Here is a 27,152-nt window from a genome sequence, read left to right as displayed (position 1 = left end):
ATCCTTTTTTTTTTTTTTTTTTTTTTTGGTGGTACTGGGGTTCCTGGAAACCCTTCTACCTCCGGGCTACACTCCCAGACCTATTTTTTTACATTTTTATTTGGAAACAGGGTCTCAAGCCAGTGCGGCTGGCTTCGAACCTGCGCGATCCCCCTGTCTCTGCCTCTTAAGTGTGGGGATTACAAGCGTGCGCCACCACGCCCGGCGCCCCTCATTTTTTTAAAAAATGGTGTGTCAGGTGAGTCATCTGCTTCCATCCTCGCCTCTGCAGTGACACTAAGACCAGCTGTCACCATGACTGAGCAGATGACCCTTTGTGGCACCCTCAAGGGCTATAATGGCTGGGTAACCCAGATCGCTACCGTCCCGCAGTTCCCAGACATGATCCTGCCCGCCTCTCAAGATAAGACCATCATTATGTGGAAGCTGACCAGGGATGAGACCGACTACGGCATCCCACAGCGTGCTCTGCGGGGTCACTTCCACTTTGTTAGTGATGTGGTTCTCTTCAGATGGCCAGTTTGCCCTCTCGGGCTCCTGGGATGGAACCCTGTCTCTGGGATCTCACAACGGGCACCACCACAAGACGATTCGTAGGCCATACCAAGGATGTGCCGAGTGTGGCCTTTTCCTTCGACAACCAGTAGATTGTGTCTGGATCCCGAGACAAAACCATAAAGTTAGGATGAGCGTCACTCGCAGTGGGTGTCCTGTGTCCGCTTCTCACCCAACAGCAGCAACCCTATCATTGTCTGCTGTGGCTGGGACAAGCTGGTCAAGGTATGGAATTTGGCTAACTGCAAACTGAAGACCAACCACATTGGCCACACTGGCTATCTGGACCCCGTGACTGTGTCTCCAGATGGATCTCTCTGTGCTTCTGGAGGGTGGTCAGGCCATGCTGTGGGATCTCAATGAAGGCAAGCACCTGTGTACTCTAGATGGAGGGGGCATCATCAGCACCTGTGCTTCAGGCCCAACAGCTACAGGCTCTGTGCTGCCACAGGCCCCAGCACCAAGATCTGGGATTAGCAAGAAGTTATCAGCACCAGCAGCGAGGCTGAGCCACCGCAGTGCACCTCCCTGGCCTGCCGATGGCCAGACTCTATTTGCTGGTTACAGGGAAAACCTGGTTCGAGTGTGGCAGGTGGCCATTGGTACTCGCTAGAAATTTACAGCAGAGCTTTAGAAATTAAAGTAACTAGCCAGGCGCACGCTTGTAATCCCAGCATTTGGGAGGCTGAGAGCGGAGAATCGCGGTTTGCGGACAGCCTCAGCTACTTAGTGAGGCCTTCCGCAACTTAGTGAGACCCTGTTTCAAAATAAAGAATTAAAAAAAAAAAACATGGCAGGGGGTGTAGCTTGGAGGTTGAATGCCCTTGAGTTCCATCCCCAAACCTAAAAAAAAGAAAAAGAAAAGAAAAAGAAAAAGAAAAAAATTAAATTAACTGGCTTTCTAAAATTAAAATTAAAAAATTAAATGGTATGTAAATACAATGGAATACTCTTTAACAATAAAAAGGAATAAACTACTAACATGTGCCATAGTGTGAGAGAATCTTAAATGCATTATGCCCAGTGATAGAAGCCAGATTCAAAAGACTATATATAAACTGGGCATGGTGGCACATGCCTAATATCCCAGGCTTTGAGAGTCTGAGACAGGAGAATAATAGATTCAAGGTTAGTCTCAGCAACCTAGTGGACCCTCAGCAACTTAGTGAGCCCCTGTTTCAAAATAAAAAATAAAATCGGGCTGAGACCGGAGGATTGCAGTTCGCTAACAGCCTCAGCTAATTAGTGAGGCCCTCTGTAACTTAGTGAGACCCTGTTTCAAAATAAAGAATAAAAAATAGGGCAGGGGGTGTAGCTCGGAGGTCGAATGCCCCTGGGTTCCATCCCCAGACCTGCCAAAAAAAAAAAAAAAAAAAAAAAGGTCTGGGAGTGTAGCCTGGAGGTAGAAGGCCCCTGGGTTCCATCTCCAGTACCACCAAAAAATAAATAAATAAATAAATAAAATATTTTCATTGTCATGATAAACACATCATTGTATTTGCCAAAACTAAAAAAAAAGTCCAACAAAAAGTGTCACAGATATAAATTATAACTTACTTTAAAAAAGAACTTCGACAAACAGGAACCACATTGTTTTGCATCTTGCATTTGTTACTTAAAATATATCTTGATTCAGGCTCCTGATTCACACAGCCTGGGCTACAGTCCAGCCCCACATTTATCTGGTTGCTTTACCTTTCTAAGTCTGCTTTCCCTGGGAAGGGGGGGGATGGTAAGACACAGGCACCCATGCTGAGGGCCCAGCCTGAGCTCTGGCCTTTGTTTACGAGCATCTTTCCCATTGTTGCTGTTGGGCAGCCTTTCATCACTGTGACAGACACCAGAGAGAAACTTAGAGGATGAAAGGTTGATTTTGGTTCCGGATTCAGAGGTTTCGACCCATGAGCAGCTACCTCCACTGCTTTGAACCCGAGGTGAGAGCCCTTCAAGATGGACGGGGCGTGGTGGAGAAAAGCAGCCCGCTCAGGGCAGCCAGGAAGCAGAGAGGGAAGGAAGGGCCAGGCACCTGCTTCCTCCAAACATGCCCCCACCCGCCTGCTGTTCCCACTACCTCCAGCCGGTCCCTTCAGCTAGAGGTGGATGGATTCATTGGTGCTCAGCCCCTCAGGGGCCAGATACTTCCCAAGAGCCACGTGTCTGCACTGGGGACCAACACGAGTCTTTGGGGGATACGTCATATTCAAACCATAACTACTGACTACAACAATAACACACGGTCTTTCTGAATTTGCTGTGTGTGTGTGTATGTGCACGCGCGCGCGTATGTGTGTGTGTGCATGCACACACCTGTGGTATTGAGGATTGACCCAGGGGCATTCTACTTCCTAGCTACACCCCAGTAGTACTGGGGATTAAACCCAGGATTATTTTATTTTATTTTATATTTATTTTACATTTTTTTAATTATTATTTTTTGCAGTACTGGGGATGGAACCCAGGAACATTCTACCTCCGAGCTACATCCCCAGCCCTATTTTTTATTCTTTTTTTTTCTTTTGCAGGTCTAGAGATGGAACCCAGGGGCATTTGACCTCCGAGTTATACCCCTTGCCCTATTTTTTATTCTTTATTTTGAAACAGGGTTTCACTGGGTTGCAAAGGGCCTCACTAAGTAGCTGAGGCTGTTTGCAAACCGCAATCCTCCTGTCTCAGCCTTCCAAATGCTGGGATTACAAGCGTGTGCCACCATGCCCAGCTATTCTTTTACTTTCTGAAACAGGGTCTAACTGAGTTGCAAAGGGCCCCACTAAATAGCTGAGGCTGTCCGTGAAATTGCGATCCTCTGGTCTCAGCCTCCCAAATGCTGGGATTACAAGCATGCACCACCATGCCTGGCTCATTTTTTGTTTGTTTTAATTATTCTTTCTTTATTATTATTATTATTAATTATTATTATATTTTTGGTGGTACTGGGGATGGAACTCAGGGGCCTTCTACCTCCAGGCTACACTCCCAGACCTAGTATTTTATATATTTTTTATTTGGAAACAGGGTCTCTTAAGCCAGCTGAGGCTGGCTTCGAACCTGCGTGATCCTCCTGTCTCAGCCTCCCAAGTGTGGGGATTACAAACCTGTGCCACCACGCCCGGCTTAATTATTCCTTATTTTGAAACAGTCTCACTAAGATATGGAGGGCCTCACTAAGTAGCTGAGGCTGGCCGCAAACTGTGATCCTCCGGTCTCAGCCTCCTGAATGCTGGGATTACAAGCGTGCGCCACCACGCCCGGCTGACACTGCAATATTCTTATGTCCTCTCTTATTCTCCCCCACTCCCTCCCCATAGCTCCTCAAGGAGAGGGTTCTACAGACAGACTTCTTTTTTTTTTTTTTTTTTTTTTTTTTTGGTGGTACTGGGGTTCCTGGAAACCCTTCTACCTCTGGGCTACACTCCCAAACCTATTCAGACCTATTTTACATTTTTATTTGGAAACAGGGTCTCTTAAGCCAGTGAGGCTGGCTTGCTTTGAACCTGTGCAATCCTGCTGTCTACACCTCCCAAACCCCGGGATTACAAGCGTGCGCCACCACGCCTGGTTTTGGGGGAAGGGTATTGAACCTAGTGGCTTAACCACTGAGCTTTATTCCCAGCCCTTTTAAATTTTATTTTGTGACACGGCCTCACTAAATTGCCCAGAGTTGCCCCAAACTTTCAATCCTCCTGCCTCAGCCTCCCAAATTGCTGGGATTACAAGTATGTGCTACTGCACACAGCTTGTAGACTTTTATGTTAGGCACAATCCTCAGCAGACTGTCTTCCTATCCCTCTGGACCCAGACGAGACCAGCTTCTTTTTATTTATTTATTTATTTATTTATTTATTTATTTATTGGTACTGGGATGGAACCCAAAGCTTTCTACCTCTGGCTACACTCCCAAAACTATTTTATATTTTATTTGGAAGGGTCTCACTAAGTTGCTGAGGCTGGCTTTGAACCTGTGCCATCTTCCTGTCTCAGCCTCCCAAGTACTGGGATTACAAGCCTGCGCCACCACACTGGGTTTGGAGAACAGCTTCTCATTGAAGGACTTTTTTTTTGGGGGGGGGTCTGGGGATGGAACCCAGTGACATTCAACCTCCAAGCTACACCTCCTGCCCTATTTTTTATTCTTTATTTTGAAACAGGGTCTCACTAAGTTGCAGAGGACCTCACTAAGTAGTAGCTGAGGCTGTTCGTGAACCGCGATCCTCCGGTCTCAGTCTCCTGAATGCTGGGATTACAAGCGTGCGCCACCACGCCCAGCTAAGGATTGACACATTTGAAGTACACACATCTTAGCCTGAGAAAAGTGACTTCTAGAACCGAGGTTTCCTGACTACCAATATAACACCTTCTAATCCAACAGCCACCACTATCATCACCAAGTCCTAGGACAGAGCTGCAGGCTAGAATATTGGTGTTGGTACTTACAGTAACTGAGTTTCAAGGCCTGAAATTGACCAAATCTAAGTCACTGCCCTAAAGGATTCTCTGTAGAGCTTTGTTACTTGATGGAACTATTTATTTATTTATTTATTTATTTATTTATTTAATTTTTGCAGTACCGAGGATGGAACCCAGGGGCATTCTACCTCCAAGTGACACCCCAGCGCTATTTTTTTCTTTATTTTGAAACAGGGTCTGAGTTGCAGAGGGCCTCACTAAGTAGCTGAGGCTGTCCACGAACTGCGATCATCCAGTCTCAGCCTCCCAAATGCTGAGATTACAAGAGTGTGACACCACGCCCGGCCTATTTTATATTTTATTTAGAAACAAGGGGCCGGGCGTGGTGGCGCACGCTTGTAATCCCCGCGCTTGGGAGGCGGAGACAGGAGGATCGCGCAGGTTCGAAGCCAGCGGAAGCCAGCCGCGCGCGCTGGTTTAGGAGACCCTGTTTCCAAATGAAAAAGGTTAAAAAATAGGTCTGGGAGTGTAGCCCGTGGGAGTGTATCCCGGAGGTAGAAGGGCTTCCAGGAACCCCAGTACCACCAAAAAAAAAAAAAAAAAAAAAAAAAAAAAAGAAACAAGGTCTCACTAAGTTGCTGAGAGCCTCACTGAGTAGCTGCGGTTGGCTTTGAACCTGCACAATCCTCCTGTCAGTCTCCCAAGTACTGGATTACAAGCGTGTGCCACCACGCCTGTCTTGAAATTTCAATTTTAATTAATTTTTATTAATTAAATCGACAGACCAGCCAGGTATGCTGGTGTATGCTTATAATCCCAGTGCTTGGGAGGCTGAGACAGATCACAGGCTTATAGTCAGCCTCAGCAACCTATCAAGACCTTTCAAAACTTAGTGAGACCCTGTTTCAAAATAAATAAATGGGGATGGGGTGTGGTGGTGCATGCTTGTAATCCCAGTACTTGGGAGGCTGAGACAGAAGGATCACAGATTTGTGGTTAGCCTCGGCAATTTAGTGAGACCCTGTTTCAAATTAAAAAATAAAAATAGAGTTAGGCCGGGCATAGTGATGCATGCTTGTAACTCCAGCATTTGGGAGACTGAGACAGGAGAATCCTGGTTCTCAGACAGCCTCGACTACTACTTAGTGAGGCCCTTTGCAACTCAGTGAGACCTTGTTTCAAAATAAAGAATAAAAAAACAGGGCTGAGGGTGTAGCTCAAAGGCAGAATGCCCCTGGGTTCCATCTCCAGTACCGCAAATAAATAAATAAATAAATAAAATACAAAATAGGGCTGGGAGTGTAGCTCAGAGGTAAAATGCCCCCGGTTTCTATTCCCAGTACTACAAAAATAAATAATAAATAAATAAGTAAATTACATCAATAAATTGACATTGCCACATGTGTCTAATAACTACCATGTTAAACAGTACAGCTATATAGAGCTTCTCAAAGTTGATTCACATTTCATTAGCCATGCATGGTGGCCCACGCTTGTAATCCCAGCATTCAGGAGGCTGAGACAGGAGGATCGCAGTTCACAGACAGCCTCAGCTACTTAGTGAGGCCCTTTGCAACTCAGTGAGACGGTTTCAAAATCAAGAATAAAAAATAGGTCAGGGGGTGTAGCTTGGAGGTAGAATGCCCATGAGTTCAATCCTCAGCACCATATTAACACACACACACACACACACACACACACACACACACACACACACACAATCACCTTAATAATCTTTGCCAGATCTGTGTTGTACTAATGCTATTATTTACTTAATATTTTTCTTTCCATTGATTCACATTTTATTTCTTTCCTTTTTTTCCCCCTCAGTACTGGCAATTGAGCCCAGGGCCTCACACAGGCTAAGCAAACACTCTACCACTGAGATGCAACATTGGTTCACTTTTTTTTTTTTTTTTTTGTGGTACTGGGGATGGAACCTAGGAGCATTCTACCTCCGAGCTACACTCCCAGCCCTATTTTTTATTCTTTATTTTGAACAGGGTCTCACTGAGTTGGAAAGGGCCTCACTAAGTAGCCAAAGCTGTCCTGGAGCTGGGATCCTCCTGTCTCAGCCTTCCGAAAGCTGGGATTACAAGTGTGCGCCATCACACCTAGCTAACATTGGTTCAGTTTTAAAACTCAAATAAAGTAGCCAGGCATGGTAGCATATACTTGTAATCCCAGCACTTGAGAGGCTGAGACAGGAGGATCACACAGGTTCAAAGCCAGCCTCAGCTACTTACTGAGGCTCTCAGCAACTTAGTGAGACTGTTTCCAAATATAGCCCAGAGGTAAAAAAAAAAAGCCCCTGGGTTCTACCCCCAGTACCACAGAAAGAAAATAATAATAATAAAAAGACTAAAAAATCCGGGCGTGATAGCGCAGGCTTGTAATCCCAGCATTCGGGAGGCTGAGACTGGAGGATCGTGGTTCGTGGACAGCCTCAGCTACTTAGTGAGGTCCTCCGCAACTTAGTGAGACCCTGTTTCAAAATAAAGAATAAAACATAGGGCAGAGGGTGTAGCTCAGAGGTCAAATGTCCCTAGGTTTCATCCCCAGGCCCGCAAAAAAAAAAAAAAAAAAAGACTAAAAAATAGGGCTGGGGGTTTAGCTCAGAGGTAGAATGCCCCTGGGTTCCATCCTCAGTACTGAAAATAAAATATAAAATATAAAATAAAAAACCTCAAATAAAGTTGAATATAAGCCGGGAATGGTGGCGCACGCTTGTAATCTCAGCATTCGGGTGGCTGAGACCAGAGGATCACGGTTCAAGGATAGTCTCAGCTAACTAGTGAGGCCCTTTACAACTTAGTGAGACCTTGCTTCAAAAGTAAAGAATAAAAAATAGGACAGGGAGTGTAGCTCAGAGGTAGAATACCCCTGGGTTCCATCCCCAGACCCCCCCCCAAAAAATAAATAAATATAAAAAATAAATAAATAAATATAAATAAATAAATATAAATAAATATAAATATAAAGTTGGATATAGTGGTGAATGCATGTAATTTCAGTAAGTGGGAGTCTGAGACAGGAAGACCACAGGTTAGAGGACAGCCTCAGGAACAAAACAAGACTCTTGGCAACCTAGAGAGACCCCATTTCAAAACAAAAAATAAAATAGAGCTGGGTGTGTAGCTTGAAGGTAGAATGCCCCTGGTTTCAATCCCTAGCACCACAAAAACAAAACAAAACAAACTCAAAAAAAAAAATTATATATATATATATATATATATATATATATGTGTGTGTGTGTGTGTGTGTACTCAACATCATGAGTTATCAGATAAATGCAAATTAAAAAAATAAATAAAGCCGGCGTGGTGGTACATGCTTGTAATCCCAGCATTCAGGAGGCTGAGACCAGAGGATCACGATTTGTGGACAATCTCAGCTGCTTAGTGAGGCCCTCTGCAACTCAGTGAGACCCAGTTTCAAAATCAAGAATAAAAAATAGGGCAGGGGGTGTAGCTTGGAGGTTGAATGTACCTGGGTTCCATCCCCAGACCTGCAAGAAGAAGAAAAAGAAGGAGAAGCAGCAGCAGCAGCAGCTGAGTATGGCAGCACAGGCCTGTAATCCCAGTACTTAGGAGGCTTAAATAGGAAAATGGAGGTTTGAAACAAGCCTTAGCAATTTAGCAAGACTCTCAGCAATCTGATAAGACCCTGAGGGAAAAAAAATAAAAGAAGATTTGGGGGTCTAGCTTTGAAAGTAGAATGCCCCTGGGCTCAATCCCCAGTATTACAAAACAGAACAAAGTGAGCCTGGCGTCGTAGCACAAGTTTGTAATCCCCACACTTGGGAGGCCGACACAGGAGGATCTCACAGGTTCGAAGCCAGCCTCAGCTACTTAGTGAGGCTCTCAGCAACTTAGTGAGACCCTGTTTCTAAATAAAATACAAAATAGGTCTGGGAGTATAGCCCGGGGGTAGAAGGCCCCTAGGTTCTACCCTCAGTAACACACACACACACACGCACACGCACACGCACACGCACACACACACACACCCCAAAATAAAACCACATTGAAATTCTACTACATCTCAGCCAGAGTGGCTAAAATGATAAAGACTGACAATATCAATGTTGGTGAAGATACAGAGAACCTGGAACTCCCATATACTGGTGTAGGGGGGTGGTAAACTGTATCAATTAGCACTACCTATTTAATTCTATGAGCTAGAAATTCCATAGCTGGAAATATACCCAGGAGAAATAAATACATAGATCTATCAAAGCTATGCACTATTCAGAACTGCTTTGGAGGTAAAAGTTAAAATGATACTATTTAACCATCCATAAACTGTAGAATGGATAAATTATGACATATTTGTACAATGGAATATTACAAAATCAAGCAAAACTGTTCAATGGTAATAGAGCTTAGAATACTGATGATGTTTGGAGGGGAATATTGACTTTGAGCTTGCTAGATGCCGGAAATGTTCACTATTTTGATCTGGGTGGTGGTTACATGGTATATACATATGTAACATGATTACTAAGTATATATATATATATATATATATATATATATATATATATATATATATATATATATATATATATGTAAAAATTCATCAAGCTTTATGCCTAAAGTGTTTGCACTTAACTATCTGTAAGTTATACTGCAATAAAAGAAACACCTAAAGAACAATAGCCCCCCCAAAAAGGAGTCTTTATATCATTAAGTAAAAATTTAAAAGCAAAACACTTCCAATGCATGCTAAAATGTGTAACTTTGAAAATTATATCCATATACCATCTAAAATTCCTACATATATAACAGGAATTCAAGTACCACATTTTGGTTAACGCATTCCAGGCACTCTGGGGGTTTTATAGGAGACAGTGCTAGGAAGCTGAAGCTGGCAACCCAAGGAAGGGCTGCAGCCAAGTGGAGATTGCACCGCTAGGATTCTGCTTTGTCACCAGCCTGGGTGGGGTGATGGAATGCCAAGGCTCCGTTTCAAGGCACATGCCAGCAAGCTGGGAAGGGGACGGAGACAAATTGGGAAAGGGGCAAAGCAAAAGGGCCAAGGGCGGGTTCTCTCACACTCTGGCCCACAGCCCAAGCCTTAGACTCTTGACCTCACCAGAGACACAACAAAATTAAAATAAGCCATGGCTTTCCAAGTGGGAAAGGTGCCAGCCATCATTTTTGCTGCCCAAGGAATCAATAACAATAATTCTTCTGATTCATGTTCATCTTGAATTTTTATTCCAAAGCGCTTTACCAAAAAGTACCTTGGCCCTGCCAAGAAGTTCAGGGCATGTAGAACCCTGGGAACACTGGGAATTCTCTTGGGGTCTAAGTTTCTCTGGCTGTAACTGTGGCCAGTAACAGACATGGAACATTTCACAATTTTTACATATATCATCTCGCTTCACCCTCCAGTCCCTGATAAGGAAACCAGAATAAATAGGTATCATTCTAGCCAGGGGTGGTGACACATCCCAGCATTCGAGAGGCTGAGACAGGAGGATGGTGGTTCCTGGACAGCCTGAGCTACTTAGTGAGACCTTGCTACTTAGTGAGACCTTGCAACTCAGTGAGACCTTGTTTCAAAATAAAGAATAGAAAATAGGGCTGGGGGTATAGCTCGGAGGTAGAATGCCCCTGGGTTCCATCCCCAGTACTGGCGCAAAAAAAAAAAAAAAAAAAAAAAAATTTTTCCCTTTTTGGCGGTACTGAGGATGGAGCCCAGGGAGGGGCATTCTACCTCTGAGCTATACCTCCAGCCCTATTTTTCAGTCCTTATTTTGAAAAAGGGCTTCACTGAGTTGCAGAGGGCCTCACTAAGTAGCCGAGGCTTTGTGAACTGGATCCAGCCTCTCAAATGCTGAGATCACAAGCACGTGCCACTATGCCTGGCTTCTTGTTAAATTTTTAAATATTCTTTTCTTTCTTTCTTTGTTTCTTTCTCTTTCCTTATTTCTTTCTTGGACAGAGAATTGAACCCACTGGCATTCTACCTCCAAGCTACACCCTAACCATTTTTATTTTTTGTTTTGAAACAGGGTCTCACTAGGTTGCTAAGGTTATCCTGGTACCTGCTGACCTATCTCAGCCTCCCAAGTACTGGGATTACAGATATGTGTCACCATACTTAGCTTTTTTATTGTTATTATTTTTAATTTTAAAACAGGGCCCTACTAAATTGCTAAGGTTGGCCTCAAACCTCCTATCTCAGCCTCCCAAATATTGAGATCATAGGCCTGTTTCACTATGTCCAGCTTAAATAGGTGTTATTCTAATTAGACAGGGAAAGTGAGATTAGGATTAGGATTTGCCCCCACACTCACAGGGTTTGCTTTTTTTTTTTTTTTTTTTTTACCTTCATACTACACCCAGCTCTTTGTGTTATTTTTTTCAGACTGGGTCTTGCTAAATTGCTGAGGCTGGCCTGGAACCTGGGATCATCCTGACTCTGCTTCCCAAGTACTGGGATTACAGGTGTGCATCACAATGCCTGGCTTCACATAATATTAAGAAGGTAGGGAGAGCTGGGTATGTGGTGGCCCTCCCTTTAAATCCTAGTACTTAGGAGGCTGTAATAGGAGGATCAAAGATTTGAGGACAGTCTTAGCAAGTAGTGAGCCTTTCATTAACCTAGCAAGACCCTGTTTCAAAGTTAAAAAAATAAAATAAAATAGGATGGAGTATAGCTCAGAGGTAAAATGCCCCTAAGGTTCAATACCCAGTGCAAAACAACAACAGCAAACTTTGTTCTTCCCAGTCAAAAAAAAAAATAAGATCGGTTCCACGTCCTGTTGTTCATAACATGTGAGATGGCTTTATCTTACACAAAATGCCCTAACGTGTCTTCTAAGGGCAGATCCGAATTTGTGAGGCCCAAAATATATACGAGCCGATTAGAACTCTTAAACAAACAAAAAAAGATAAAAACAAATAGTACAAAAGGAAGCACAGAACCTTAACAGGCCCTGCGAGGAAGGGGCCCCGGCGCTCACACTTGATTTGTATCGGGGTCAATCTGCCTCTTCGCGCCAGGCCCTCTAAAAACCCGGCAGCACCAGGTCGTGAGCGCTTCCCTCGCTGTTTGTGCAACGTGGCAGAAGCGAGATGTGCGAGTCCTGGGAAAGGAATGAACCTCCTTTCTCCCCGGAGACGAGAGGAATTACACCGCAGCCGCAGCGGCGGCGGGCGGCGTGAGGGTGGAGGCGGCGGGGTGCCGGGGGACCGTCCCGGGGGCGGCGTGGCCGAGCTGGCCGAGGCGGGGCCGGCGGCCAGCGTCCTCCAGCCTCGCCGGCGTCCCGACTCCCGCGCTGCGGCCGCTCCGCGGAGGCCGAGGCCGAGAGGCCCCGCGCGCCGTCCCCGCCGCCGGCTCCCCGCTCGCGGGGCTGGCCGAGCCTTTTTGACAAGCCGCTGGCGTGGCGGGGATTGGCTGGCTCGGGCGTGACGCCGGTAACAACAAAGGTGGAGTTGGAAGAAATTAGATTAAAGGCGAGGGGGGAAAATAATTAAAGGGGGAGCTGGCAGGGGACGGGAGTCAGAGGCCGAGGGGAGATGCGCGAGGCGCGGGCTCCCCAAAGAAGCTCCTTCGCGCCAGCCCGCCGGGATTTCCTCCTCCTCCCACGGCCGGCCTCCGCCCAGTTACCGAAGCCGGGGTAGGGGCGACGGCTGCCGCTTCTGGAGAAATGCCCCCCGCCCCCGCCCTGACACCCTCACGCCACCCAGGGGGCGACTTGTGCCCGGACGCCTCGGATCCCCAGCCCGGCGGGAGCGGGAGCCACGGCGAGCCGCGCGCGGGAACCCGGAAGGCCTCGCGGCGGCGGGCGGCGAGGCGGGCGGCCCCGGGCTCCGACGAGTCGCCAATCGAAGGGCTTTTTTGTTGTTGCTGTTTTGTTTTCCTTTTTATAACACCCCCTGGGCTCTCCCCCCCGCTCTGGCTTCAGGGTTGCAAAAGCAAATGCAATAAAAAAAAAAAAAAAAGAACCCGCGCACACACAGACACACGCCACTGGCGACGGGGGAGAGTTGGGAAGACGCGAGAGGAGCAGGAGGCAGAGGCGGCGGCGCCGAGCCTGGGCGCGGGCGGCGGGCAGGTTCCCGGCGAGTCCCCCCGCGGCCCGCCGGCCCGGCAGGGGAGCCGGGCGCCGGGCGAGCCGATGGAGGAGTGGAGCTCGCTCTAGGCGGCGGGCTTGGCCGGAGCATGGAGGAGCCGCCAGGCGACCGGCTGATTGGAAGAAAAGCGCAGAGCGATGGAGGCGGGGGTAGGAGGACGATTTCTCTGCGGGGACTGGCGGCGGCGTACACGCCCGGGTCGGGCGCTGCAGAGCTTGGCTGGCTTTCAGCCCGCGCTCGCCGGCTCCAGCCCCGCGCGCCCCCGCCCCCAGCCCCGCGGCGGCTCCGCAGGTGAGTGCGAGCTGGGGGCCGAAAGACCCGAAGCCTCTGCACCCCCGCCTGCAAAAGAGAAAAAAAAAAAAGGAAAAAAAGAAAAGCATTTTCTTTTTCTTTTTTTATTTTCGTGCAGCCCCCAGAGCGGTGGGAGGGAAGGGGCGAGGCCGCCGCCGGAGGAGGCGGAGGGCCAGGCGAGGCCGGCCCGGGAGGCGGCGGCGCCGAGGCGGCTCTGACGGGCGAGCGCTCGGAGCGGCGCTGCGCTGCGCCGAGGCGGGCGGGCGGGCGGGCGGAGCGGGGCGGGCGGAGCGCGGCGCGTGGGGCTCGCCATTAGCCGTCGCTCCGCTTCGCCATCTCGGGCTTTGTCTGGCGACTCGCCGCCCCGGCGTCGGCTGCAGCGGAGCTGCGGCTCGGCTCTTCGGCCCGCCGCGCCCCCGGGAGCCCCGGCCTCGCTGCGGTCCGCACGCGCGGTAGGTGAGCTCGGGGCCGCGGGTTTCGGGGAGAGGGGCGGCCGCCCGCGCCGGAGCAGGCCGGGAGCCATGCCGGCTGGCTGGATCCGGCCCCGGAGCGGCTCCGCCGGCCTCGCCGCGCGCCGCTTCCGGAGCGTTAGGAGCGGAGGGAATTTTTTGTTTGTTTGCCGGGGGCCAGAGGTGATTTTTTTTTAAGTTTTGTGGGTGCCGTTCGGCAGCCGGGGCACCGCGAGGCAGGCGCCCCAGCCCGGCGCCGCGATCGGCGGCGTGCGCCCCGGCCGGCGGCCACGCTCCGGGACCAGCCCCGCGCGGGAGCCCGCGCCGCCCGGCGGGAGCGCGGCGTGCGGGCGGCCGCGGAGGCCGGCCGGGCCGGGAGGGCTGGGGGCGAGCCCCGGAGCCGCGCCGCCCGCGCCGGGGCCTCCGGCACCCGCTCCGCCGCCGCGCCTCGTCCCTCCCTCCCGCCGGCCGCGCCTGCTGGTCCCCCCGCGGGTCTGGCGAGGTCGCTCTCGCCGCCCGCCCGCCCCGGCTCCGAGCCCCGCCGCCATCCGGGCGGCTGCGTGTCTCCCTGCCCCGGCCCCCCCTCCCCGGCAGCAGCAGCCGCCGCCGCCGCCGCCGCCGCCGCCACCCCCCTCCCCTTCTTCCTTCCCTCCGCCTCGGCCGCCCGGGTCCCCAGCTCCCGCCCCTCCTCCCAGCTGCCCCCCGCGGAGCCCGCCCGGGCAGGCTGTGGGAGGGAGCGGAGCCGGCGAGGCGGGCGGGCTGGCGCTCGCTCCCCGGGGGTCGGTGTGCGCTCTGCGGGGAAGGACGCGCTCGCTGCCCCGCTTCTCCCGCCCCCTCCCGCTCCTCCTCCTCCCTTCTCCCTCCTCCTCCCCGCTCCGGCGGCGGAGGCTGCTGCGGCGGCGGGGGGTGTGCGAGCTGAGGCCGGGGCCGGCGGGCGGGCGGCGGGCGGGCTGCCTGCAGGCGGAGGGCGCTGTGCTTTGTGCTTTTCGCCGCGAGGAGCAGCAGGCAGCAGCCACTGCCGCCGCCGCCGCCCCAGCAGCAGCAGCCGCCGCCCCAGCGCCGCCGCCGCCGCCGCCGCGCCCGGAGGAGGAGCCGCTGCCGCCGCGGGAGGGAGCTGCGGCTGAGCCCGGCCGAGCGGGGGAGGGCGCCGGCGCGCAGAGCCGGGGCGGGCGGCGTCGGAGCGGGAAGCGGGAGGCCGCGCTCGCCGGGGACCGCGGCGGCTGGACGCGCCGGGGCCGGGCCGGGCCGCGGCAGGGAGCGAGCCGCGGCGCGGCGGACGCCCGGGAGGACCCGAGGCAAGCTCCGGGCGGGCACGGCCCGGGCGGGCGGGCGGGCGGCGAGAGCCGGGGGAGGGGAGGCCGGGCGCCGGCGAGCAGCCCGCGCCGGTCCCCGCCGGCGGGCGCAGTTCTCGCCGGCCGCCGGAGGGGGCGGCGGGGCCGGGGAGCGCTGCGCCCCCACCGCCCGGCGCTGTCCTCCCGCCCTCTCCTTGGCTCGGCTCCCCGGAGGCCGGGGCGGGGGCGCCGGCGGGGCTGGGCCGCGGGCTCGGGGGAGGAGGCGGCGGCTCCCGCGCGGTCGCGCCTCTGCGCCGGGCTCCTCCGGGCGCGTCCGGGTGGCTGGCGGCGGCGGCGGCGGCGCCTCTGGCTCGAGTGGGTGGCTCGGGGGCGGGCGCGGGCCCGGCCGCTGCTCTCGGCTGCTCGCCCGCCGGGCGGGCCGGCGCGGCGCTGGGAGCTCGGGAGGGGGAGCCGCGGATCCGGATCCGGTCCCCGGGGGCGGTGCGGCCGCTGCGCTCCGGGGCTGGCGGCGGCTGCGCGGCGTCCGGGTCCCCGCCAGGCTGCGGAGGCGGGGGGAACCGGCCGGGGGGAGGCGGGAGGAGGAGACTGGGGCGCGCGCCCGCTCCCGTGGCCGCGCGCGCCCTTTACCCGCCCTTCCTCCTCCCCCGCCCTGCAGCCTGGGGCCTCCCCGGGGCGGGCGCACCAAGGAGGAGGAGATTTTTTTTTGGGGGGGGGGAGAAGGGCGGGCGCCCGCTGCACGCGGGAGCTGAGAGCAGTCTCTCGCGTGGGCAGGGGAGGGCGCACGCCGCGGAGCCGGTGGCTGGGGCTGGGGAAAGAGTCGGAAAAGAAGGGGTGCACGTTCACACCCTCCTACCCATTAAGGCTGAACGCCCCAGCTGAGTCTCGCTGAGATCGGGACCTGCACCCCTTTCCCTTTGGGATGGGGTGGGATAGGCCCTTCCCTCTCAGCTGGTCTGAGTGGGGACTGTATCTCTTCTAAAGGGTGAGGTGGCTTTGACCCCAGGTTGCCCGGCCAGCGCGACCAAGGAGGTGGCTGGACAGCTGGAGGATGAACGGAGAAGCCGACTGCCCCACAGACCTGGAAATGGCCGCCCCCAAAGGCCAAGGTAGGGGCCCCTAGCCCACATGAACTTAAAATCTTTTATCACACGTGGCCATCTGTAGGGCTCACTCCTTCGAAAGGGATCCTCCAGTGTGCATTCTTTGAACTGGGGGGAGAGTTCTTGAGTATTAGTAGAGCCAAGCATTCCTTACACTTGGAGTTTGGATAAATACTAATTATTTGGTCCTGAGCCTATAAATTGTGTTCTCTATACACACACACACACACACACACACACACACACGCACACGTGTTTGAAGGGTAAGGACGGCCTGGGAAAGTCAGCTCTCAGTAAGCTTGAAGTGTGTCCAGTGTCCTGGGGGTGGATCAGGGCTGGGAAGACTTGTCAGGGTGTTTTTTATTGTTACTGAAAAGATAAGCTTTTGACAGAGGTGGGTGGAGAGAATGTGACTTTTGGTAGTTTGCGACCCCAAGCCATAAGAGAGATGGGGTGTGTGCACGCACACATACACACACATATGTATGACTAGACCCCTGTCACTGCAGAGGGATCCAGTATTACAGGGGTCGCAGGTAGCCCGAAGCTGAGCGCCTGGTGGTGCCTGTGGGACACTGAGGGGAGAGGATTGTGGGTCCATGTGACCTGCTCTGCAGAAACTCTGGCCCAGGTTACCAGATGCAAATGAAAGGGAAGAGCCCTTTTAACTCCTGGTCCTCAGTCATCAAGGATGCTATTCCCTGAGCTCCCTTTCCAGGGCAGCCACCCTCCAGAGAAGCTCAGCTCCGGGCTGCATTTCAGTGACTGAAAATAGCTGGTGCCAGAGCCCCTTTTTGCCTCCCTGGGGAGTTGGTCTGAGAGGACAACTGGAACTTCTGGGGCTTCTCTCTGGAGCAGGGTCCTGAGAGCCTTGACTCTCCTGCGTCTCAGAGCTGCTTCTTCCATCTCCATCCCACTTTTCTTATTTGGTAGAAGTTTTCTTTTGATGTGCGTTGGGGCGTGGGAGGGAGAGTGACGGATCCACGGCTCTAATGCAGGTCCCAGCTGTGTTGGTGCGATATCTACATGGAATCTCCTTACTGCCCGTCCTTGCACGATTAGGGTACCCACCTAGAACTTGGAGGTAGCAACACGTTTAGATGTATGACGATCGAGGGGTGGTGGTCCATGCCTGTAATCCCAGTACTTGGGAGGAGGCTGAGACAGGAGGATCGCAGGTTCAAGGCTAACCTCAGCAACCTAGCAAGAACCTGTTCCAAAATAAAAGAAAAAAAGGGCTGGGTGTAGCTGGGAGGTGGGATGCCCCTGGGTTCAGCCTCTGGTAACACACATACAAGATATGCTGCCAACCTGCTTCCCTCCCTCTGTGATAAGCTAGCTGCTTTCCCTGCCCCCACCCCCTACAGTTAAAGAGGAGTCCATGGCAGCCTCGCATGTCAGAAGTGATAGCATCTCTGAAGTAAGCCAGACCTGGGTTCAAGCCTGGTTTTTCTAGGCATGACACTGTCTGGACTGGAGTCTGTGCATTAATCCACTGTGACCACAGTTTTTTGAGGGTGGAGCCATGCCTAAGGAAAGACGTCCTAGTTCAGCAACCAGGGGCTCTGGGGATGGACATTCTAGAATGGGGGAACAGGTCAGGGTGATTGCAGGAGCCAGGCCTGATGGCCTCTTACCCTTTCACCAGACCGCTGGTCCCAGGAAGACATGCTAACTTTGCTGGAATGCATGAAGAACAACCTTCCGTCCAATGACAGCTCCAAGTTCAAAACCACCGAGTCACATATGGACTGGGAAAAAGTGGCATTTAAGGATTTTTCTGGAGACATGTGCAAGCTCAAGTGGGTGGAGATTTCTAATGAGGTAATTGATCCCCCCTCCCTTTTCTGACACACTTAATACACATCGACACATACCCCCTACCTCAGCCTTCCTGGCAGGGAAAATCACACAAAAGTCTAAACAAAAAGAAAGAGGCCGAGCAAGGTACTCATGTGGCCGCCAGCGAGCTCTCTGCCTGACCTGGTGCCCGTGGGAGATGCTGGCATTGACGGCACCTGCCGAGAGGTCTCAGCTGTGCCGTGGGCTTCAGCCTTCCGCACCTACTGTCTTGGCTTCAGTTGCTTACATGGACTGAATGAATTGCTGGCACAGGAGCCATACTGAGGGCAGGTGGGCGCGGGCCAGTGCTGGGTGTCGGAGGTTGCCTGTGTTGTAAGGCTCTTGACCTCTACAGTCTGTGGAAAGTAGTGGGGACCCATTGGAAAAGTGGGTTGCGCTCTGCGGGGCACACCCAACTTCCCCTTCACCCACCTCCCTTCCTCCTCCAGGTGAGGAAGTTCCGTACATTGACAGAATTGATTCTCGATGCTCAGGAACATGTTAAAAATCCTTACAAAGGCAAAAAACTCAAGGTGAGTTATGAGGAGGAGCAGCTCAGGGGGTAGGGAGGAGCGGTACAGAGAATGGATGGTATCTGACCTCCATTATTTCCTTGTCCCACCTTCTAGAAACACCCAGACTTCCCAAAGAAGCCCCTGACCCCTTATTTCCGCTTCTTCATGGAGAAGCGGGCCAAGTATGCGAAACTCCATCCTGAGATGAGCAACCTGGATTTGACCAAGATTTTATCCAAGAAATACAAGGAGCTTCCAGAGAAGAAGAAGGTGGGGGGAGGGGGCTGCGCTCGAGGGAGGCGGAAGGACAGGATGGGCACAGCCCACATGTTAGGTCCACGGTGTGGGGGTGGGGCCTGGAGGCCTTTGAGGGACGGGGGTGAGTCAGCACAGCAGAGTAGCGTCCTGGGCAGCCACGCCCGATTGCCCCGTCCCGGGCCTGGGCAGGTACGCAGAGCAACTTTGGGTTCCCCTTGGACCATCCTCAGCACTCTGTTCCCTACAGTACCCCCCACACACACACACACACACACACCTGCTCAGTCAGTCTGCACAGCAGCTTCGTGCCCCCTACAACATTTCTCCTCTTGGTCTCAGTTAATATTTGTAACCTCCTCATGCAAGCAGCCCCAGGAAAAGGGATTATCCTGATATTTGTGGGCAAGGAATTGAAGTACAGGGTCCTTGAGTAACTAGGGTCAACCAACTAATGATGCTAGAGCGGGACTTGGACTTTGGACTTGGTGTCCCAGACTCCCTGTTCGGTGCCCCTCACCACCACGTCCACGTGTTCCAAGGGCTTTCTTCCCTGTGCACAAGGACACACACTGCTTTCCCTGCACAAGGGAAGCACCGTCCCAGGCCCTTGGAGGCAACTTTGGGTAGAGGTGGACGTTAGTCAAGGATGGAGCTCAGGGGTTCCCTAGCAGAGACAGGAAAAAACACACTGAAGGAGCCTTAAGGTGGAAGTGAGATGGGAGGAGAGAGGCAGACACAAAGAAGAGATGGTGAGTGGTAAGGTGGAGCCGGGGAAAGAAGTTGGTAGAGGCCAGTGGTCCGGTTCAAATGGCACCTTGGTTGGGTGAGGAAACAAAGTTGTACGCAGCCAGCCCTCAAAAAGTGGCACCAGCTGCCACCTCCAGTAGCCCTTTTTCCTGGTCACAATCGTGGGCTGCAGAATCACATGTCCTTGGTGCCGGACCCCAAAACGAAACCAGCTTGGATGGGGAAAAGCAGCCCTTTGCAGCCGCTGCCCATGCTGAGCAGGAGCACAATTGCCGGAGCTGTGATTGGCCCCACGGATGGGGCAGGGACTATACACCCGCCACCGAACACACAGGACGGGAGGGAGGGCCTAACAGGCAAAGGGTTAGATCCAGGGAGGGACAAGAACTGGTAGTTGCTGGCCTGGGGGACGCAGACTTCAGCCTGTCCTCTTGATTCTGCCACCAAATCGCTGTGTAGTGGGGCCTTTGGTAAGTCACCACACTTCTCTGGGCCTGGTCTTCTGTCTGTGGAGGGTGAACCATATTTTTGAGGCACCTTCTGGTTCCAAAAATCAGTTTTGTCTGAGGAAGACCACGATGAGGTGGGGGGCTGGGTTCTGCTCCTTTTTCTCTGCGGGAATCACAGTGGGAAGTGAGCTGCAGGCTGCCCTGCATCTGTGAGGCAGGGGCTGGGCTGGTCACCATGAGCCCCCATCCTTTCCACTGCTACTCTTGACCTTGGGGAAAAGAGGAAGAAAAGAGCTGGTGGGTTTTGCATAGGAAAGAAGATTGGAGATGGGGCGGGGGGCAAGGGATGGAGGGCCTGAGGGTCCAGCAAATCCTGGAGGAAGGAATCGGCCAGACAATATGGTGATGGCTGAGGCAGGAGGGGACGGTGACAGAATTGAGGAATGTGAGAGGCAGCTGAAGCCCCAGAAATAGTGGATGGGGAAGAAAACCCCAGTCAGGAGTCAGTCTTAGGATATGACTTGTATCGCAAAGATTTTTTCTGATTCCCCTCAACACGGTCTCCCCTAATCCTTTGGAAGCAGGACAAAACTTGCCCCGTGTCCCAAGGGGACAGTCCGACACCAGCTGCCATAGGCAATGGGTAGAGGGGTGAGGGGTCCCCCAGATGCCCCATGGGAGTTCCCTGGTTTTGTAGGAAGGGGGGGGGGTCCCAGCACTGCCACCTAGTGACTGGGAAATGCCAAGTTCCCTTTTCTGGGGCTTAAAATAGTGTGTAGGATTCTGTATCTGGAAGATGGCTGTATCTTCCATTCTAGTCCTCAGCCGCCAGGTCTGGTGTGTGGTGAGCCCAACCCACTGGAAGGCACAGGCCACCATTCATCCGTATCACAGGGAGGCAGGAGTGAGGAGGAAGGCTCCTGGTGGCTTTTGTAGCTCCAGGTGAGATAGGCTTTGGGTCCTGAGTGACCCGATCCCCTCCTCCCCCCAGATGAAATATATTCAGGACTTCCAGAGGGAGAAACAGGAGTTCGAGCGAAACCTGGCCCGATTCAGGTAAGGCAGTGGAGCCCCAGAGGAGGGCCGTGGGGCACTGGGTGTGGCAGGATAGACTAGCGCCGGCCTGAGCCTGGTGCTGGCCGTCCCTAAGACATGCAAGAAGGACAAATCACATATAGACCATAGTGTATTTTGCTCTGGGACAGGCAGGCAGCCACTGTCCCACTAAGCCCTAGGAGGCTCTGTGGGTGGGGCAGCTAGCGTGGGACCGCCCTGGCAGTGGCCCCTACTCACCCTTACTCCCTGCACCCTGGCTAGGGAGGATCACCCTGACCTTATCCAGAATGCAAAGAAGTCGGACATTCCCGAGAAGCCCAAAACTCCCCAGCAGCTGTGGTACACCCATGAGAAGAAAGTGTATCTCAAAGTACGGCCAGATGTGAGTGTCTGGCCAAGGGGTAGGGGTGGAGGGCGCACGGTGGTGGCAAGGGGGGAGCCGCGCCAGGTCGGCTGGGCACGGTGCAGGGGAGCAGGAGAGGAGGCCCCCTCCCCAGGGGTGGGCTGCATGGACAGGGCCTGGGCCAGCTGGCGTGCAAGCGTGTGTGTGAGTGTGAGCCTGTCTCCTTGCACCCAGGCGGGATCTCCGCCTTACCCTCCTGGCCTGTGGGGGACACTGCCGTGACCTCCTGTGGCCTGAGGGGGCGGGGGCCTTGGCGCCCCCCACCCCCCTCCCCCTGCCCCTGGCTGCCTGTGTGTGTCTGACGGCTTTTGGTTTGCAGGCCACTACGAAGGAGGTGAAGGAATCCCTGGGGAAGCAGTGGTCTCAGCTCTCGGACAAAAAGAGGCTGAAATGGATTCATAAGGCCCTGGAGCAGCGGAAGGAGTACGAGGTTAGGCTTCCGCTGCGCTCCTCCCCGTCCGGCTCTTCACGAGCCAATGCCCTCTGACTCGGTGCCACCGCACGCTGCGGGAGGCAGTCACTCCCCAGCCCTCCATTGAGGGAGGGGCCTTTTGGGCCCCTTGCCTCTGCCCCGATCTTCCCCAAACCCCCGACCACCCCCATAAGATCTCAGGCTAGGGCAGGGCAGGGCTCCGTGTCGCGTGTGACACAGCAGACACATGGCCACCCCCAGCTTTGCTCCCTGCCTCCCCTCCCCAGCGGCTCTCCCCCTGCCCCTGCCCCCGCTAACCCCACACCCCCTTCCCCTCCGCCCCCACCTCGCTCTGCAGGAGATCATGCGGGACTATATCCAGAAGCACCCCGAGCTGAACATCAGCGAGGAGGGCATCACCAAGTCCACCCTCACCAAGGCTGAGCGCCAGCTCAAGGACAAGTTTGACGGGCGACCCACCAAGCCGCCTCCGTGAGTGCAGTCCCAGGGTGGGTGGGCAAGTGGGCAGCCAGGGAGCTGGCCCAGTGAAGGGCATCGGCCCGGGCTCTGCGGCGAGGAGGCTGGCGGTCCACTTGTTCACGGGGTGTGCCTCTCTTCCTGCTGGTTCTAATAGGAACAGCTACTCGCTGTACTGCGCAGAGCTCATGGCCAACATGAAGGACGTGCCCAGCACGGAGCGCATGGTGCTCTGCAGCCAGCAGTGGAAGCTGCTGTCCCAGAAGGAGAAGGATGCCTACCACAAGAAATGCGACCAGGTGCTCAGGGCAGGGACTCCCTTCGGAAAGCTCTGGGCCCCACCTGCGGGTTTTAAGTCATGAAGTCTGACCCTGCTAGACTCGGCCACTGGTCACATTTGTCCAGATGCCTGCTTCCCACATGCTGTGCTAGGGTTAGCACCCGGGCCTATGCGAGCAGCGGGCCTTCCCGCTTATCATCTGTGGGGGAGAGCAGGCCAGGCCCCGGGGGGCATGCTGAGGGCTACTGTCCTTGAGTACTGGAGAACCCGTTTCCAACTGATCCAGATTCCCCTCATTTTCCCAGAAAAAGAAAGATTACGAAGTGGAACTCCTCCGATTTCTTGAGGTGAGTGTTGCTTCAGGCAGGGAGAGGGCAGAGACGGTGAAGCTGGGAAGACCTTAAGGAGCCCTGGAGGGCAGGCCGGATGCAGCCCTGTGCCTCTTCCTGAGCAGAGCCTGCCGGAGGAGGAGCAGCAGCGGGTCCTGGGAGAGGAGAAAATGTTGAACATCAACAAGAAGCAGGCCACCAGCCCAGCCTCCAAGAAGCCCGCGCAGGAGGGCGGCAAGGTGGGCAGGGCCCGCGGCCAGGTGGGGTGGAGATCGGCCCTCGGCACCCACTGACCCAGAGCCTTTGCACCTCCCCAGGGCGGCTCCGAGAAGCCTAAGCGGCCTGTGTCAGCCATGTTCATTTTCTCCGAGGAGAAGCGGCGGCAGCTGCAGGAGGAGCGGCCGGAGCTCTCAGAGAGCGAGCTGACCCGCCAGCTGGCCCGCATGTGGAACGACTTGTCCGAGAAGAAGAAGGTCAGGCTTGCCTCAGAGAGCCCCTGGCGCCGTTGTCCCCAAAGGGGCTGCCAGGGCCACTTCCTCCCGCCGGCACTGCGCAGCCTCACCCTGCCCCGGGTGCCCGGCCCACACATGTGCCCGGCTCCCACTGGGCTGGGATGCCAGCCGGAAGGCGGGAAGGAAGGCGGGAAGCCGGGTGCGAGGCCGGAGGCTCCCGCGGGAGCGGCTGGGTGGGGCGGAGCTGGCTGGGACATCTGCGCCGCCCACGCCGGAGCCGCCGCTGGCCTGGCTTAGCGCGCCCCCTGGGGGCGGCCCGCGGGCTGACGCCTGCGCCTCCCTCACAGGCCAAGTACAAGGCCCGAGAGGCGGCGCTCAAGGCGCAGTCGGAGAGGAAGCCGGGCGCCGAGCGCGAGGAGCGGGGCAAGCTGCCCGAGTCGCCCAAGAGAGCCGAGGAGATCTGGCAGCAGAGTGTCATCGGCGACTACCTGGCCCGTTTCAAGGTGGCAGGGCGTGGGAGAGGGATGTTCTGCCCCCTCCCGCCTGAGAGGATCCTGCCCAAAGCTGACGGATATCCCCCTACCTTCCCCAGAACGATCGGATGAAGGCCTTGAAAGCCATGGAGATGACGTGGAAAAGCATGGAGAAAAAGGAGAAACTGATGTGGATTAAAAAGGCAGCCGAAGACCAAAAGCGATACGAGGTGGGAAGAAAGCCATGGCCTGCGCGCGCGCACACACACACACACACACACACACACACACACACAGAGCACTGGGAGCCGAAGCCAGCCGCGCTGGCGTAAGAGACCCTGTTTCAAAAATATAAAATAGGTCTGGGAGTGTAGCCCGGAGGTAGAAGGGCTTCCAGGAACCCCAGTACCACAAAAAAAAAAAAAAAGAGTGATTCTTAAGAGACATGAGTTCAGTGCCTGAAGCACTTGGGAACCGTAATTGCTCCCTGGTTGTGCCTCAGTCTCTCCTGATGACCTAGGGCAGGTATTTCCAGGAGCGGGAAGGGTGGGGGATGGTATGACTTTCCAGATTTCCCCACAGAGAGAACTGAGCGAGATGAGGGCACCCCCGGCTGCTACGAACTCTTCCAAGAAGATGAAGTTCCAGGGTGAACCCAAGAAGCCCCCCATGTGAGTCAGGGGCTGGAGCCTGCCCTGCTGGGGGCAGGGGACGGAGCTGGAGGGCATGGTTGAGGTCCTGACCCTCCTGCATCACCCCTGTCCTCCAGGAACGGTTACCAGAAGTTCTCCCAGGAGCTGCTGTCCAACGGGGAGCTGAACCACTTGCCCCTGAAGGAGCGCATGGTGGAGATAGGCAGCCGCTGGCAGCGCATCTCCCAAAGCCAGAAGGAGCACTACAAAAAGCTGGCCGAGGAGCAGCAGAAACAGTACAAGGTGCACCTGGATCTCTGGGTCAAGGTGAGAGGGCAGAAGACCCTTGGAAGGGAGAAGGTTTGGGAAGGCCCAGTGGCTAAAGGGCTTAGAGACCGAGTGGGTGATGGAGCTGCAGGGGAGGTCTGAGTTCAGGAAGGCCCTGACTGTAGAGCCTCCACCCAGGCCAAACAACTGGAGGGAACGTAGTTTTAGTGCAGCGTGGCTTACAGAAGGACAACTAGCCAGAGCGGTGACATGCTACTAATCCTATAATCCCAGCCACTTGGGAGGAGGCTGAGATGGAAGGATCCCAAGTTGGAGGCCAGCCTAGGCAACTTGGTGAGACCCTGTCTCAAAGTTGAAAAGGGCTAGCCGGGCGTGGTAGCAAACGCTTGTAATTTGGGAGGCTGAGACAAGGATCACAGTTCATAGACAGCCTCAGCTACTACTTAGGCCCCTCCACAACTCAGTGAGACCCTGTTTCAAAATAAAGAATAAAAAATAGGGCTGGGGTGTAGCTTGGAGATGGAATGCCCCTGGGTTCCATCCCCAGTACTGCAAAAAAAGAAAAAGAAAAGGGCTGGAGGTACAGCTCAGTGATAGAGCATCCCTAGGTTTAATCCCAGGTATTATTTAAAAAAAAAAAAAAAAAGTTGGGCATGGTGGTGCACATCTGTAATGCCAGTAATTGGAAGACTTGAAATAGGAGGATTACAGGTTCCAGGCCAGTTTCAGCAACTTAGTGAGACCCTATTAAAAAAAAAAAAAAAGCTGGGCATGTTGACACATGCTCATAATCCCAGTACTTGGAAGGCTGAGACAGGAGGATCGCAGGTTCATAGCCAGCCTTAGCAACTTTGTGAGGCTTTCAACAACCTAGAGAGACCCTGTTTCCAAATAAGAAATAAATCAGGCTAGGGTGTAAATTGGAGGTAGAATGCCTCTGAGTTCAATCCCTGGTACCTCCAAAAAAAGAAAAAAAATAGGACTGGAAGTATAATTCAGGTATAGAACACCTGGGGTCCTGTCTCCAGTACCACACACACATAAAAGAAGTCTGGCAAGCCGGGCATGGTGGCTCACGCTTGTAATCCCACCATTTGTGAGGCTGGGACTGAAGGATCACGGTTCGCCGATAGCCTCAACTAATTAGGCCCTTTGCAACTCAGTGAGACCCTGTTTCAAAATAAAGAATAAAGCAATTTGTGGTGGCGCACACTTGTAATCCTCGTGCTTGGGAGGCTGAGACAGGAGGATTGCACAGGTTTGGAGCCAGCCTCAGCTACTGAGTGAGGCCCTCTGCAACTTAATGAGACCCTGTTTCCAAATAAAATATAAAAATAGGTCTGGGAGTATAGCCCAGAGGTAGAAAGCCTATGGGTTCCACCACCAAAAAAAATAATAAAGAATAAAAATAGGGCTGTGAATGTAGCTCCATGATAGAATGCCCAGGTTCCATCCCCAGTACCGCCAAAAAAAAAAAAAAAAAAAGAGTCTGGCCACATCGAAAGCAGAAACTCAAACCGGGGACTCTGCAGATACTCAAAGATTGGGAGTTCTGTGGGGAAGGGTAACAAATGCTCTGCCTACTTCCTGGCAGAGGTCAGCATGTTCAGCCAATAGCCTGAGCAGTAGTTTTGGAGTGTTCCAACCCCCGGTTCCCCTCTTGTCTCCCCAGAGTCTGTCTCCCCAGGTCCGTGCAGCATATAAAGAATACATCTCCAATGTAAGTATGTGAGCAGGTCTGTGGCTGGGGATGGGTGGTACCCCGGGGCCTGGAATTCACAACTGCCCCCTTTGCGTCTCCAATCCTCTCCCTCAGAAACGCAAAAACATGACCAAGTTACGAGGTCCAAACCCCAAGTCCAGCAGGACCGCCCTGCAGTCCAAGTCGGTAAGGAGCCCCTCCAAAAGGGAGTGGGTGTCTGTACAGCAGGTAGGCGGAGCAGGGCACCTGGAATGGGCCAAGGCCATTGAGGTGCCTCCTGTGCCCCTCCTAGGAATCTGAAGAGGACGACGACGAGGATGAGGAGGACGAGGACGACGACGATGAAGAGGAGGAAGATGATGAGAACGGGGACTCCTCCGAGGATGGCGGCGACTCCTCCGAGTCCAGCAGCGAGGACGAGAGCGAAGACGGCGATGAGGTGGGGTGGCCGGGGCGTGGTGGCCGGGGACAGTTGGGTCCCACGGGTGACGCGGGCCACCTGGTGACTCCACATCCTTTCTTCCCCCCAGAACGAGGAGGATGACGAGGACGACGACGACGACGAGGACGACGACGAGGATGAAGACAACGAGTCCGAGGGCAGCAGCTCCAGCTCCTCCTCCTCAGGGGACTCCTCAGACTCTGACTCCAACTGA

General features: G+C 53.9%; 1 protein-coding gene and 1 pseudogene across 4 annotated transcripts; both read left to right on the top strand.

Moving 5' to 3' along the window:
• The first annotated feature begins 294 nt into the window (after positions 1-294).
• Positions 295-1,168, top strand: LOC308275337 (small ribosomal subunit protein RACK1-like; annotated as a pseudogene). Its single transcript has one exon. The product of its transcript is annotated as a small ribosomal subunit protein RACK1-like (transcript).
• A 14,961-nt stretch (positions 1,169-16,129) lies between these two features.
• On the top strand, positions 16,130-27,152 carry UBTF (upstream binding transcription factor; the record flags this gene model as incomplete). 3 transcript variants are annotated; one of them, XM_080712536.1, is made up of 20 exons in its annotated part: positions 16,130-16,187; positions 17,830-18,005; positions 18,473-18,556; positions 18,653-18,808; positions 20,984-21,048; positions 21,310-21,430; positions 21,771-21,881; positions 22,222-22,355; positions 22,498-22,639; positions 22,926-22,967; positions 23,075-23,188; positions 23,267-23,422; positions 23,749-23,904; positions 23,994-24,104; positions 24,457-24,545; positions 24,644-24,833; positions 26,467-26,514; positions 26,611-26,682; positions 26,789-26,935; positions 27,027-27,152. In XM_080712536.1, the coding sequence occupies 20 exons, from the start codon at positions 16,130-16,132 to the stop codon at positions 27,150-27,152; spliced, it is 2,298 nt and encodes a 765-aa protein (XP_080568662.1). The 3 variants fall into 3 exon arrangements, with proteins under 3 accessions (XP_080568662.1, XP_080568663.1, XP_080568664.1); XM_080712537.1 differs by lacking the exon at positions 21,771-21,881; XM_080712538.1 differs by lacking the exons at positions 20,984-21,048; positions 21,310-21,430; positions 21,771-21,881.

This window comes from Muscardinus avellanarius (genome assembly GCF_963383645.1).
Source record: "Muscardinus avellanarius genome assembly, chromosome: 16".
Taxonomy (NCBI): domain Eukaryota; kingdom Metazoa; phylum Chordata; class Mammalia; order Rodentia; family Gliridae; genus Muscardinus; species Muscardinus avellanarius.
This window is presented reverse-complemented; position numbering and strand designations above follow the sequence as displayed.